General features: G+C 35.0%; 1 protein-coding gene across 1 annotated transcript in view; it reads right to left on the reverse strand.

Annotated features, from left to right (window-relative positions):
* Window positions 1–13,840, reverse strand: part of SERINC1 (serine incorporator 1) — a 28,342-nt gene that overhangs the window by 2,096 nt on the left and 12,406 nt on the right. Inside the window, exons 2-9 of the mRNA XM_031012061.2 lie at window positions 13,062–13,223; window positions 11,035–11,204; window positions 8,708–8,787; window positions 8,323–8,460; window positions 6,441–6,610; window positions 6,219–6,309; window positions 1,672–1,816; window positions 1,325–1,555 (exon numbers count right to left, since the gene is read on the reverse strand). Coding sequence (XP_030867921.1) covers window positions 1,325–1,555; window positions 1,672–1,816; window positions 6,219–6,309; window positions 6,441–6,610; window positions 8,323–8,460; window positions 8,708–8,787; window positions 11,035–11,204; window positions 13,062–13,223 — 1,187 coding nt within the window. The remainder of the gene's footprint in view (window positions 1–1,324; window positions 1,556–1,671; window positions 1,817–6,218; window positions 6,310–6,440; window positions 6,611–8,322; window positions 8,461–8,707; window positions 8,788–11,034; window positions 11,205–13,061; window positions 13,224–13,840) is intronic.

A 13,840-nucleotide genomic window follows, 5' to 3' on the forward strand; every position in this document is an offset into this window, starting at 1 on the left:
TGTTATTAGACAGAAGAGGAACTGAATGTGACCTCTGGATAAATGAGATGTCACTATTACATAAGATTGTTCAAGATGTATATGGAACTCCTCACCTGATTTCCACTCCCCCAATCCCCTCCCCCACCCCTCCCTTCTCAGAATTAAGAGACTGGTATGACTCAGAGATATCTCCTTAAAAAAAGAAAGAATTAAGAGACTGGGAAGGAAATATATCTCAAGTTTAAGTGATTTTTGAGTTAATGAAATATACCAAAATCCTTCTGGTATAAAGCCTTAATATCTACTATTATGTGACAGCCAAGGATCTGAGTTAAGAACCAGCTGGTACTCGGGAGGCTGAGGCAGGAGAATGGCATGAACCTGGGAGACAGAGCTTGCAGTGAGCTGAGATCAAGCCACTGCACTCCAGCCTGGGTGACAGAGCAAGACTCCATTTCAAAAAAAAAAAAAAGAACCAGCTGGATTCTTATAGCTTAATATGCTACAGTGTAAGAATTAAAAAATATATATTCTTTTCAATAATAAAAATCAGTAAAGGCTGCACTCAAAGACATACAACAAAGAATAATCTTTTTCCTCCATCTTTTGCTGATACTGAAAGCCGCCTTACAAATTGTTTATTAATATTATGCATTAAAGTTATTAAAAACGGAACTTCCCAAACCACATAGTTCAATTTGAATCTTTGACCAAATCTTTCAGTAATCATTTGGACAAAACCCGAACTTGCAAAAATGAAACACTATAAATCACTATCTTCCTCTTAACAGAAAAAGATTTATGGATTAAGTTTGAAGTGATTAAAAAAAAAAGTAGCTTGTAAGAATTCTAAGCTTGTAGAATTTGTAGAAATTCTTGCTTGTAGAAAGAATTCTAAGCTTGTAAAAATTGTGGCTTGTAAGAATTCTAAGAATCTATCTGCATTAATGAATTCATACTTAAATTTAAAAATTTTCAGAGCTTTTAATAACAGTTCAAACAAAAGAGAAAAAAGGATGTATCCTTTACTTCACTATCTTTACAGAATTGAAAAAAAAATGTTAGATCCACTATCAACATGGATTTTTGTAAAAAGTATTAGTTTCATGAAAATTTTTATTTTAATCTCTCCAAGATTTGGAACTATTTCAATGTTTGTGTTACTGTTAAAGCAAGGAAGTAAAGACTGCATTTCTCATGCTGATCTCACTATTCATTTAGCTGTACATTTTGAAATGTATCAGAGGATAAAAAGTACTTCATATCACATCATGGTTTCACAAGAGAATCATAAAATGCCATCAGAATTCACACATCCAGAGTTTTCATGAAATATAAATACCTGTACCAGTTGGTAAGGGTCATCATGATATAAAGTGAAGCCAGGAAAAGCATGAAGTGAAAGAAGGAATAACTGTAAGTGACACCATCCCTTTCATTATCTACAGCTCGGTGAACATCGTCACCATCCTCCAGTGATCCATCACTTCTAGCTCCACCATCTTCTATTAATGTAGATTCATCACTTGTTAGAGTCAGTTTATTAACCTGACTATTGTTTGAAGTACGGATGCTGTATGAAAGAGAGTTTAGGAGGAGAGAAAAAAAAGAACATGTTTAAAAGAAATGATTCATAAATAAACAGCTAGACTTCTTGTTTAAAGAAAAAAATTCCCTAGTTTTTCCTACCTGGAATAAAATACACACAACAAAAAGAGAATTAGTCCTATAATTCCTTGAGCATGCCACCACTGGACTGACTGCCCTTCCTTTGGGACAGTGCTTGTTGTATTGTAGCCAATTATGCTTAGTAGACTTGGGTTGCAATTTGTTTCTGTAATATAAAGCCAAATTAAAATGTTAGAATATATTAAAAAGATGTTTTTCAGAGCAAACAAAAGTTATTTTTAACTCTCTATACCCCTGCAAATTGAGAAACAATTGCTGGAAAAGGCATCAGTATAACAAAAATAATTGAAGAAAACTTGCACTTATTAATAAGACCTTTGAAGTGTTAATAGTTCTGATTTTATAGAAGTGCCTGGAAAAGTTAAATCATTTAATTTTCAACAACATGTGATAGCTGAGAGATAACTACCTCTACAATCAGGAAAGAGGTGAAATATAGATGAACTTTCTAAGGTTAGTATAATTCTAGTAGATTTAGAAAGAAAATTCAGGGATTATAAGCCACAATGCACTGGCTTTTCTATCATATGTTGAGATTATGATACAGACTTTATGAAGCTTATCAATTTGATACAGCACACTGTTGAAAAAGCAAGACAGCTTACACAAAAACCAGTTATAAGGACTCCAGCAAATGCCTCATGGAAATTACCCAATAAGGTATAACGACCTACTGCTTACTCAAGTTTTATTCTTTTATAAAGAAGAAAGTAGGCCAGGTGTGGTGGCTCATGCCTGTAATCCCAGCACTTTGGGAGGCTGAGGTGGGCGGATCACAAGGTCAAGAGATCGAGATCATCCTGGCCAACATGGTGAAACTGCTTCTCTACTAAAAATACAAAAATCAGCTGGGCGTGATGGCATGTGCCTGTAGTCCCAGCTACTCGGGAGGCTGAGGCAGAAAGACTCGAACCCGGGAGGCGGTTGCAGTGAGCCGAGATCACGCCACTGCATTCCAGCCTGACGACAGAGCGAGACTCTGTCTCAAAAAAAAAAAAAAAAAAAAAGTAGGATTGCTAAAATATTCACTAAAGTGTCTAAAATACATATTTTTCTCCCGCAAAGCCAGATCTGTCAAACTCCATCTTACTAATGAAAATGATTCTTATCTTAAAGCCAATTAGGTAAGGCTATTTCCTTCTCTAAAGCAAACTACTAGTAATTTTTTTCTAACCACCTACCTGGAAAAAAAACAGGAAATCTTTGTGTAATACATCAAAACAAAAAACAAAAAATAAATTGGTCTCCAAGTTATAAAGTACCTATGATAAAATACCTACAGTTTGTAAACTCAATGAGATTCATATAACATCAGATAAATTTTTTAGGAAAAGAGATCTTCCTCAATAGGTAATAATTTTTGTCTATTCTAATTTGTCTCCTTTCAACGTATGTTTCTATTCTCATGGTATGCAATATAACTAGCCTATAATAAGATGCATTACAAAGCCCAATTATCAAATTCAATTGTAAGGCAGTCACAGGCTAAAAGAGTAATTTAATAATGTGAAAAAATTATACTGTTCACAATTGAATCAACAGGAATTTGAAGAGCTTTTCTTTCTATATACAACGATTATATGCTCTATGCAAATCAGATACCTTTCTTATAATTTCACCCAGTTTCTTACATAGACATACCTTGTTTTATTGCGCTTTGCTTTTTTTTTTTTTTTTTTTTTTTTTTTTTAGCATTTCACAGATACTGTTCTTTTTACAAATTGAAGGTTTGTGGCAACCCTGCATTAAACAAGTCTATTGGTTCCATTTTTTCTAACAGTATGTACTCACTTTGTTTCACATTTTGGTAATTCTTGTAATATTCCACAATTTTTCATTATTATTAATTACATCTGTTATGGTGATCTCTCATCAGTGACCTATTATGTTACTATTGTAATTTCTTTGGGGCACCACAAATCACATCCATATAAGATGGTGAAATAATCGACAAACATTGTGTGTGTGCTGACTGCTCCACCAACCAGCCATTTCCTTGTCTCTATCCCTCTCCTTGGGCCTATTTTAAGACACAACCATATGGAAATTAGGCCAGTTAATAACCCTGCAATGGCCTCTAACTGTTCAAGTAAAAGAGTCCCCTTTCTCACTTAAATCAAAAGCTAGAAATGATTAAGCTTAGTTAAGAAAGCATGCCAAAAGCTGAGACAGGTCAAAAGCTAGGCCTTCTGTTCCAGTTGGCTGAGTTGCGAATGCAAAGAAAAGAAAAAGTTCTTGAAGGATATTAAAAGTGCCACTCCAGTGAACACAAACACACAAATGACAGATAAGAAAGCAAAGCAGTCTTATTGCTGATATGGAGGAGAAAGTTTTAGTGACCTGGATAGAAGATCAAACCAGCAGAGCATTCCCTTAAGCCAAAGCCTAGTCCAGAGCAAGGCCCTCTCTTTCATTTCAAGTCTATTAAGATTGAGAGAGAGAAGGAAGCTGTAGAAGAAAAGTTTGAAACTAGATGGGGTTGGTTGTTGAGATTTAAGGAAAGAAACTGTCTCCATAACATAAAAGTATAAGGTGAACCAGTAAGTGCTGATGCAGGAGCTACAGCAAGTCATCCTAAAAATCTAGCCAAAAAAACTAATGAAAGTAGCTACACTGGTCAGGCATGGTTGCTCACGCCTGTAAGTTCAGCACTTTGGGAGGCTGAGGCGGGTGGATCACCTGAGGTCAGGAGTTTGAGAACAGCCTGGCTAACATGGTGAAACCCAATCTCTACTAAAAATACAAAATTAGCTGGGTGTGGTGGCGCAGGCCTGTAATCCCAGCTATTCAGGAGGCTGAGGCAGGAGAATGGCTTACCAAGGAGACAGAAGGTGCAGTGAATGGGGATTGTGCCATTGCACTCCAGCCTGGGCAACAAGAGTGAAACTCCATCTCAAAAAAATAAAAATAAGAAAAAAGAAAGCAGCCAAACCAAACAACAGATTTTCAATAAAGACAACATAGACTTCTATTGTAAGAAGATATAATCTAGGACTTTCATAGCTATAGAGAAGTCAGTCAATGCCTGGCTTCAAAGCTTAAAAGGACAGGCTGATTCTCTTGTTAGGGACTAATGCAGACAATGATTTTAAGAGAAAGCCAATGTTCTTTACCATTCCAAAAATCCTAGGGCCCTTAAGAATTATATTAAGTCTATTCAGCCTCTCTATGAATAGAAAAAAGCCTAGATGACAGCACATCTGTTGAAAGTATGGGTTATGGAATATTTTAAGCCCATTGTTGGGACTTACTGCTAAAAGATCCTTTCAAAATATTACTACTCACTGACGATGCACCTGGGTCACCCAAAAGCTCTGATAGAGATGTACAGGGAGATTAATATTTTCATGTCTGCTAACACAGTATTTATTCTGCAGCCCATGGAAAAAGGAGCAATTTCAACGTTTAAATCTTATTATTTAAGAAATATATTTTGTAAGGCTATAGCTGCCATAGAGTAATTCCTCTGATAGATCTGGGTGGGCAAAGTAAACTGAAAACCTTCTGGAAAAGATTCACCATTCTAGATGCTATTAAGAACATTCATGATTCATGGGAAAAATGTCAAAATATCAACATTAACAGGAGTTTGAAAGAAGTTGATTCTAACCCTCATAGATGACTCAGGATTTCAAGACTTTAGTGGAGGAAGTAGCTACAGATATGGTGGAAAGAGCAAGAGAACTAAAAAGTGGAACCTGAAGATGTGACTGAATTGCTGCAATTTCATTATCAAGCCTGAATGATGAGGAGTTGCTTCTTACGGATGAACAAAGTAGTTTTTTGAGATGGAATTTACTCTTGATGAAGAAGCTATGAATATTACTGAAATGACAGCAAAGGAGTTAGAATATTACATAAACTTGCTTAATAAAGCAGCATCAGGTTTAAGAGGATTGACTTCAATTTGGAAGGAAATTCTACTCTGGGTCAAATGCTATCAAACAGCATCATATGCTACAGAGAAATATTTTGTGAAAGGAAGAGTCAATCAATGGGCAAACTTCATTGTGGTCTTAGTTTAAAGATACTAAAACAGCCACGCCAACCTGCAGCAACCAACACCCTGTTCGGTCAGCAGCCGTCAACATTGAGGCAAGACCTCCTACCAGCAAAAAGATTACAACTTATGAAGGCTCAGATGACTGTTAGCATTTTTTGGAAATAAAGTACTTTCAAATTAAGGAATGTACATTGTTTTTCTAGACATAATGCTATGGCACACAACAGACTACAGTGTAAGATAAACAAAAGTTTTATATGCATTGGGAAACCAAAAAATCATGCTTTACTGTGATGCTTGTTTCATTGTGGTGCTCTGAAACTGAACTCACAGTTTCTCTTAGGTATACATGTAACCTTCTTATAATTTTGTTAGTGATGGAAGAAACTAAGTGAAATAAATAATACATCAAAGATAAAAACTTCATACTTTATTCCTCTAGAAGCCTAATTTTTAAGTAATTTAATCTCACAAAAAGACAATTTCTGGAAAAATAACAACAACTGCAGAACCTTTAGGAACATGTAATATAAATAAAACACACCTGGTTCATTAGTCATAGCTGACCATGTCAAATACATTGTGTAGACTGTAATTACTGAAGACTGTAACAAACCAGATCTTGGTTGTGATTCCTACAAAAAAAAAAAAAAAAATATATATATATATATATAGCAACACAGGTAAACAGTCTGACATCATTCTAGATTTTTGAAAACTTAAAAAGGTATAAGCTTTATAAAAACTAATGCTTTAAAGGGCATACTTGGATTTTTGGCAGTATAGACATTACAGAAGCACCAACGCAGAGGAGCATGTTGACGCTGATGAACGCCTTGTTTTCTGAACAACTGGCTGGATGAGTGTAGTAGACAAAGAACAGGACGATAGCAACTAAAGACAGCAGATAATTCAGAGCTGTAGCTGATAACAAGGCTGTGAAAGAAATATAATTGGATAATTAGCTTTTTATCAGAAATTATTAGCAATTAGAAATGGGACCTGTTTTATAAACAATCTGTCATTTTGTCAAAAAATATATTTTAAGCAACTAACATTGTCAGCATTATAAAGGCTATAAAAGCAGGAAAGAAAATTAATTCTGACCTTTATTGCTGAAGAATTCTAGTTTTTACACATAGCTATTATGTATTTGCAAGGATGGCAAGTTAGTAAGAAACTAATAGGATTTAATACTAATATCTATATTAGAGTTTACAAACTATGTTTACATGTTAGCCATTATTTTCAAAATAAAGAAAAATAACCATAAGAGGAATATTACTTAAGGTTTTTAAAGAACCATTATCACTCAGTTGTAAAGAAGGGCATTAAGAAAATTATTTTCATTATTAATGTTAAGCCCTCAAAACAATGATGCTTTTCCTCATGAACTAAAATCTTAAAAGATACATATTATGCAAGGGTAAGTCATTATTTAATAAGTCAACCTATGCTTTTTCTATGTAAATTTCAACATACACAAGTTGTTTAGCCTTTATGCTAATATGTGCCTAATATACAAGTATTTATGTAGATTTGCCTCGCTGACAGGGGATCCATCCAACAAATATTTATTGAATGCCTGCATTCCAGGCCCTGGGGATACAGCAGGGAACAAAAGACACAGAAACCCTTGCATTAGATTTTGCATTTAGAGAACAAGGTATTCAATGTAAGTGAAATTTCCAAATGACTAAAGCTTATTTCTTTGAGCACCAAATTATTTTAACTTGAACCACTGAGATAAAACACCACAAATTAGTTGTGTGAGAGGAATATTAGGCCAGCAGACACACTGGATTTGGCTTGCATTCCAATTTAAAATTCTTTTAGCTGAAACTCAGTCATTTAGCATGAAAATCCAGATTTATGACTTCTTTTGAAAAACATTAGAAAAATGAAGCAATACTAAGTTCACATTCCCACAAGGCAACTAATATATGGAGCTGAGCAGTAGTAATGCACTTTAGATGGGGCATTCATACTCTCCAATTCATTGTAGTCTATCTGCACAAAGCTTATGCACTTAAACTTTGTCCTCCTGTTCCCTCATTTTTGTTACCTGGTTTGGCCCTGTAAGCATCTGAATTGTGATATCTGTTTTCAAGTATAACCCCAAAGGACTCAACATCATCATTATAAATAATCATTAATTACATTACTATAGGAACTCCTTTAGTTGTTATTGATGCACATAAAAGCATCCTTTGCACTTGAATAAAACGTCCGAGTTGCTTTTTATATTTTTTATTTGCTGCTGTTTATGAATTGTATCACTGTGTGTTTATCTATTCCTAGCAATCCTCTTCCCTTTAATATTTTATTTTTAACCCATTGTAGGCTAGAAAATTAGGCTATAAAGTGCACATGCTTTCAGTAATATGCTTTGGAACATTTATTTTAGCTATTCAGGTTCTTTTGGATTCTTTCCTGGTTCTTGGGTTATGTTCCCAGTTAATCTGCTAAAAGATCTGCTCACCAAGTTGCTGATACAATGTGATATTTTGACACTCACAAAGTTTAAATTAAAAACCTCTTCATAGGAAAGTAGACCATAAAAATCCTAAGTGATTTACCTAGTCTACATATCTATTCTTGACTTCAAAGTTCAACTATACTGAAGTTGTTCTGCGACGAAAGCTTACCTGCATACCAACATCTTGAGTTCCCTTCTTCCATTTTTTCAACCCACGATTCATTCCATGAATGTGCAAAATCAATAAGTAAGACTAGTTGTATGAGGATGAAACAAAAGGCACCTGCCATGCCTACATAAAACCACACTGAAAGGGAAAGAAAGCATACATAAGTGATTGGTTAGTTTGATTTTTATCATTTCCTTTCAAAATCACAGTACACAAAAAGGAAAATAAAATTTTATATGAACATCTTGATTTTGCCAACTGGGGAAACACACACACACACACACCCACAAAAAGACAAACAATTAGAGTTATAGTTCCAGGTGACAATTATTTCAGATTCCTTTATAAAATATCAACATCAAACAACTTAAAAAGGATTTCTTACCAGTTGTAAAAGTTCCTTCTGGAATGAAGAATGCCCCAATAATAATTGCAATTGCTGCAGCAAATTTAAAGAACCAAAATCTAAAACAAAAAGAAATATAATTTTTTATTAATAGACATTCATCAAATAATTTCATATATGAAATCATTTAACTGCATCTTAACAAATAGCTACACTTTATGTGAATGCTCTACTTCTTTCTGAGGATATTATGATCTGGAGTGTAGCCATATTTGTAACTACAAAACAAGGTAATCATCATATTTAGATAATGTAGTTTGGAGAGAGAGTGAAATTAACCATTACCATGAACCCAAGCTTATATTATAGATCTTTCCAATTGGAAAAAACAAAGCAAAAAAAAATCTGATAAGAAAGGCAAGTCAAAATGTGAAAGGAATGGATTAAAGCCCAGACAGCGCTAGAGAAAGCATCAGAGCAAATGGCTGGAAAAGAAAGGGAAATGATAAGACATTTTGGGGACTACTGGACACTGGCTCTGAGCTGACATTGATTCCAGGGGACCCAAAACAACATTGTGGTCCCCCAGTTAAAGTAGGCGCTTATGGAGATCATTGGGTCACTCCACCAGGAAAAAAACCACGACCTGCTGAGTTGCTTGCTGAAGGCAAAGGGAATACACAATGGGTAGCAGAAGGCAGTCATCAATACCAGCTATGACCACATGTCCAGCTGCAGAAACGAGGGCTGTAATTGTTGTGAGTACTTCCTCCTTGTTTTGTCAAAAACATGTTCATGCATGCATATACTTGTACTAAGAAAATATCTTCATTTTATTTCCATTGTCCTTTATCATGTGACATAAGATTTATTGACTTCACATCAGCATTTAAGTATTGTTAACTTTATGTAATTAGTATTTTGGTTGGGGACTGGTGTGTTTTCAGTTGTAAGGTTAGTTGTATGACCTTATTATTGTCTTTATTTGCAGATTATGTATGATATCAGGAGATGTATACGGGTTCAAGTTGACAATGGGTAGACTTCTGATAGTTAATACTGAGTGTCGATTGAATTCAAGGATGCAAAGTACTGACTTGTAATGGTTAATACTGAGCGTCAACTTGATTGGATTGAAGGGTGCAAAGTACTGATGCTGGGTGTGTCTGTGAGGGTGTTGCCAAAGGAGATTAACATTTCAGTCAGTGGGCTGGGAAAGGCAGACCCACCCTTAATCTGGGTGGGCACCATCTAATCAGCTGCCAGCAGGGCTAGAATATAAAGCAGGCAAAAAAAACAAGTGAAAAGACTAGACTGGCCTAGCATCCCAGCCTACATCTTTCTCCCGTGCTGGATGCTCCCCGCCCTTGAACATCAGGCTCCAAGTTCTTCAGTTTTGGGACTAGGACTGGCTCTCCTTGCTCCTCAGCTTGCAGACGGCCTATTGTGGGACCTTGAGATCATGTGAGATAATACTTAATAAACTCCCCTTTATATATATCTATCTATCCTATTAGTTCTGTCCCTCTAGAGAACCCTAACACACTTGATTATCAGAAAAAACAACAATTACATAAACTGCTTTTAAGACCATTTTGAGAAAGATGTATTTCTCACTAATTCATTATGGAAAAATGAGAATGTTAGTTCCATTTCACAGGCTTATTTCACGTAAGTGGGATAATGTATCAAAGTATAAGGTGAACTGTATAAATGAATAGTTTTTATAAACACATGATAAATGCCTCCATCTAAAACTCTAATAATAAAATAATCAATGACCAAAGGAACAAAATAAAGGAAAATCAACCCGTCACATATTTTCTCATTAATATTTATATTCTACTTGTTTATTCCTTTTGTCTTTGGTAGCACATGTAACTAGATAAGCAACAGCAGATATTAAAACAGTCAAATAAGGGTACCAGAAGTAGTGCTCTATATGAAGGAAGATTGATAAAAGAAACCCTGAAGTTTCTTTCTGGGTTGTCCAATACAACCAACCTAGAAAAATCTGCTCTCTGGGTCTAGGGAACTGAGAGTTCTATGTAAGTGGACTGGTCCACCTAAAGTTAACAGTAGAAGGAGAAATAGCTATTCCCTTAGTAGTCACAAATATAATAGAGCCTCTTTTTTAGTATGAAAATATAAAACACTGTGGATCAGAGGTTATTACAGCTATTATTTAATATCCAAAGTCTGACATTCTCCAGTAAAAACAAGATTTTCTTACCCTGTCATTCATGAATAAAGTAATTCTGCAAATTGTATAAGTTTATTTTACCTTAAAGTTTCCTTAGATAAACTGGCAATTATCAAGAAGAGGCTACCCAGGCTTTTATATTGAAGCTTATTTAAAAACTTACCCATTGTGCACTGCAGCTCTAGGATCACTGCTACTCTTCACTTTGATCATTAGTAAAGAGAGAAGAAGATAGAACATAGCCAAACCAAAGCACAAACGATATACAGCTTTATAGCCAACCAAAATGTTACAAGGGACAACACCTTTCTCATTCTCACAAAATCCAGGAATCTAGAAAAACAAGAGTTTATGATCCATCATTTTTTTTCATTAAGTAAAAATAAAAGTTATATGTAATCAAATAGTTTAAGTAAAGGTTTAGAAAACTGGCATTTGCTTTACAATTTATGATGAATATGTACTCAAGATGAGTCTGATACATTTTAATCACATACAGTGGGGAAAAAAGAGTTAAATCCCCATCTGCGCAAATCATAAACGACAATACCAACTCTATGCTGGTTGCTTATTTTGAGTTATAGATTTATCCTACATTTTAAAAACTTGCATTCTACTTGAATAGCATGATAGACTTGTTTTAGTAGTGTAAGTGCTATTTCTGAGACTACTGTTCAGAACTATTAATACATCTATTATTCAAATATATAAGAATAAATTATTTCCTCCCACTCTTTCCAGTCCCAGCACTCTAAAAAAACTGCTTTTCCAGGACACTAGTCATGTACTGGTTTCCAAACCCAAAGGCTACTGCTTAATCACATTCCTTAATCTCATTTTTATATAGACACTATCCCTGTCATTCTTAAAACTTTCTTCCTAGAACCTGTACATTTTCTTTGTTCTTTTCTGTTATCCCTTCCCTCCCAGTTTTCTAGGATCAGAACCAGGTTTTCCTTTCTCCACTAACTCCCTTAAGTAAGAGATTTTGGCAGAGTTCTAGCTCTGCTCACTCTGAATGATCTTCAGCATACGCTGCCATGGTTTCAACATTCAACTTCTATCCTCAAGGCAGTCTCTAGCTCTGATTTCTCTTTTAAATTCCTTCATGTTTTCTACTTACTGCTGTATATTATTATGGACTTCATGTTTGTGTCTACCCAAAATTAAATGCTGAAACCCTAACCCTCAATGGGAGGATAGTGGGAGATGGGGCCTTTATGTGGTAATTAAATCATGAGGGTAGAGCCCTCAGGATGGGATTAATGCCCTTATAAAAACAGATAGAAGAGAGCTGCTGCTTTCTTTCAAAAATGTAAGATGGCCATGTGTAAACCAGGAATAAGACCCTCACCAGAACTTGACCATGGTGGCACCCTGATCTTGGACTTTCAGCCTCCAAAACTGAGAAATAAATTTTTGTTGTCTTAAGCCACCCAGCCTATGATATTCTTGTTATAGCAGCCTGAACTGAGTAAGACATACATATATATATACACATGTACATGATGCAATACCACCAAGTCAACATGTTATAAACTAAATTTATTATATGTTCCCCATCTCCTTCCACAACCTGACTCTCTCTAAAAATTTTCCTTTCTAGGTTAATAGCAATACTTTCCTCCCAGTTTTCTAGGATCAGAACCTGGTTGTTATTTATGATTCCATATCACTGCCAATATTTCAGTGCTAGGCTCAGTCAATTTTACATCCAGAAAATCTTATTTCAGGTCCGCTATTCTCTTCTTGATTATACCACTGCAACAGCTTCCATATTTAACTGCTTGACTTTTATACTTTATTAATTGTAAGATTAATCTTCCTAAAGTATAGATACTTTGCTCGAAAAGCTCTTTTATACTCATTATGCTTTATATTTTTCAATCTCTGTATATGCAAGTTCTAATCATTCTTAGAACATCCTTTTTTCCATGACCCACTGAGATTCTGACACCTGGTTAGAATTATACTTCTTTCTGTGTATTACCACAGTACATTTCCTGTACCACCATCATAGAACTTAACAAACTAATGTATATTATCTTTTTCCTAAAAGATTATGAACTACAACTAGGATTACATACTGTCTTATTCTATATTATTCTGTTTACAATATCCCCGAATCAGTTTTATACATATACATATATACCCTATAGCCTCAGTTAATAAATAAGAAACAAGACTAACCTTATTCAGTTGTTCTTCCATTCCTGGTATCAACATTACACAAGCTACACATACTCCAACAAGCAAGAAAAGTGCATAGATCAATCTAGTTACAGTGGAGTTGTTTCCACTAGGACAGCATCGGCATAGCAAACACGGGGCACTTCCACACAAACATGGTATCTGGGAAAAAGAATATTATTGAAAATATTATTAAGAATCAGTAAATCACTATATCTTAAAATGATACAATGAAAATTGACATTCTATCTGTTAAAAAAGAAAAAAGACTAAAAGTAATTACATCAAGGGACATAAGGTATTTGGTTCATATAAATTATCTATATACCACAAAACTTAGCAACTTCTAAGAAGGAGTAAAGACAAAAAAAACCCTTGGACTCTATGCCAAGTAAAACGGACAAATCAGCTAAAACAAAAAGGGGAAAAAAATCATCAGCAGTAACCAAAGTTTAAAGAGGAAAAGAAATGGAATATTCATGAGTAGCACAGCTGCTAAGCCCACCTCCAGCCCCTGACCTTTAGCCCCCAGATACTAGACTGATGAATACACAAAATTCTGAGGATTCTCAAATACATCCAGGGAGGGAAAAAAAAGTGAATTGATATATTTTCCTTCTTTTGACCTGGCGATAGTGATAATAATGAAAACTACAACTACAGTGAGGCAAAAAGGATAATAATACAACTGGGGCTAGCTTTTCTCCAGTGACCACCACACTAAACTAGCAGTATGCCCCCAAGGGAACAGAATATCTTCCTGTCTAGGAGAGAGGAAC

The sequence above is a fragment of the Gorilla gorilla genome, chromosome 5 (genome assembly GCF_029281585.2).
Source record: "Gorilla gorilla gorilla isolate KB3781 chromosome 5, NHGRI_mGorGor1-v2.1_pri, whole genome shotgun sequence".
Classification (NCBI taxonomy): Eukaryota; Metazoa; Chordata; class Mammalia; order Primates; family Hominidae; genus Gorilla; species Gorilla gorilla.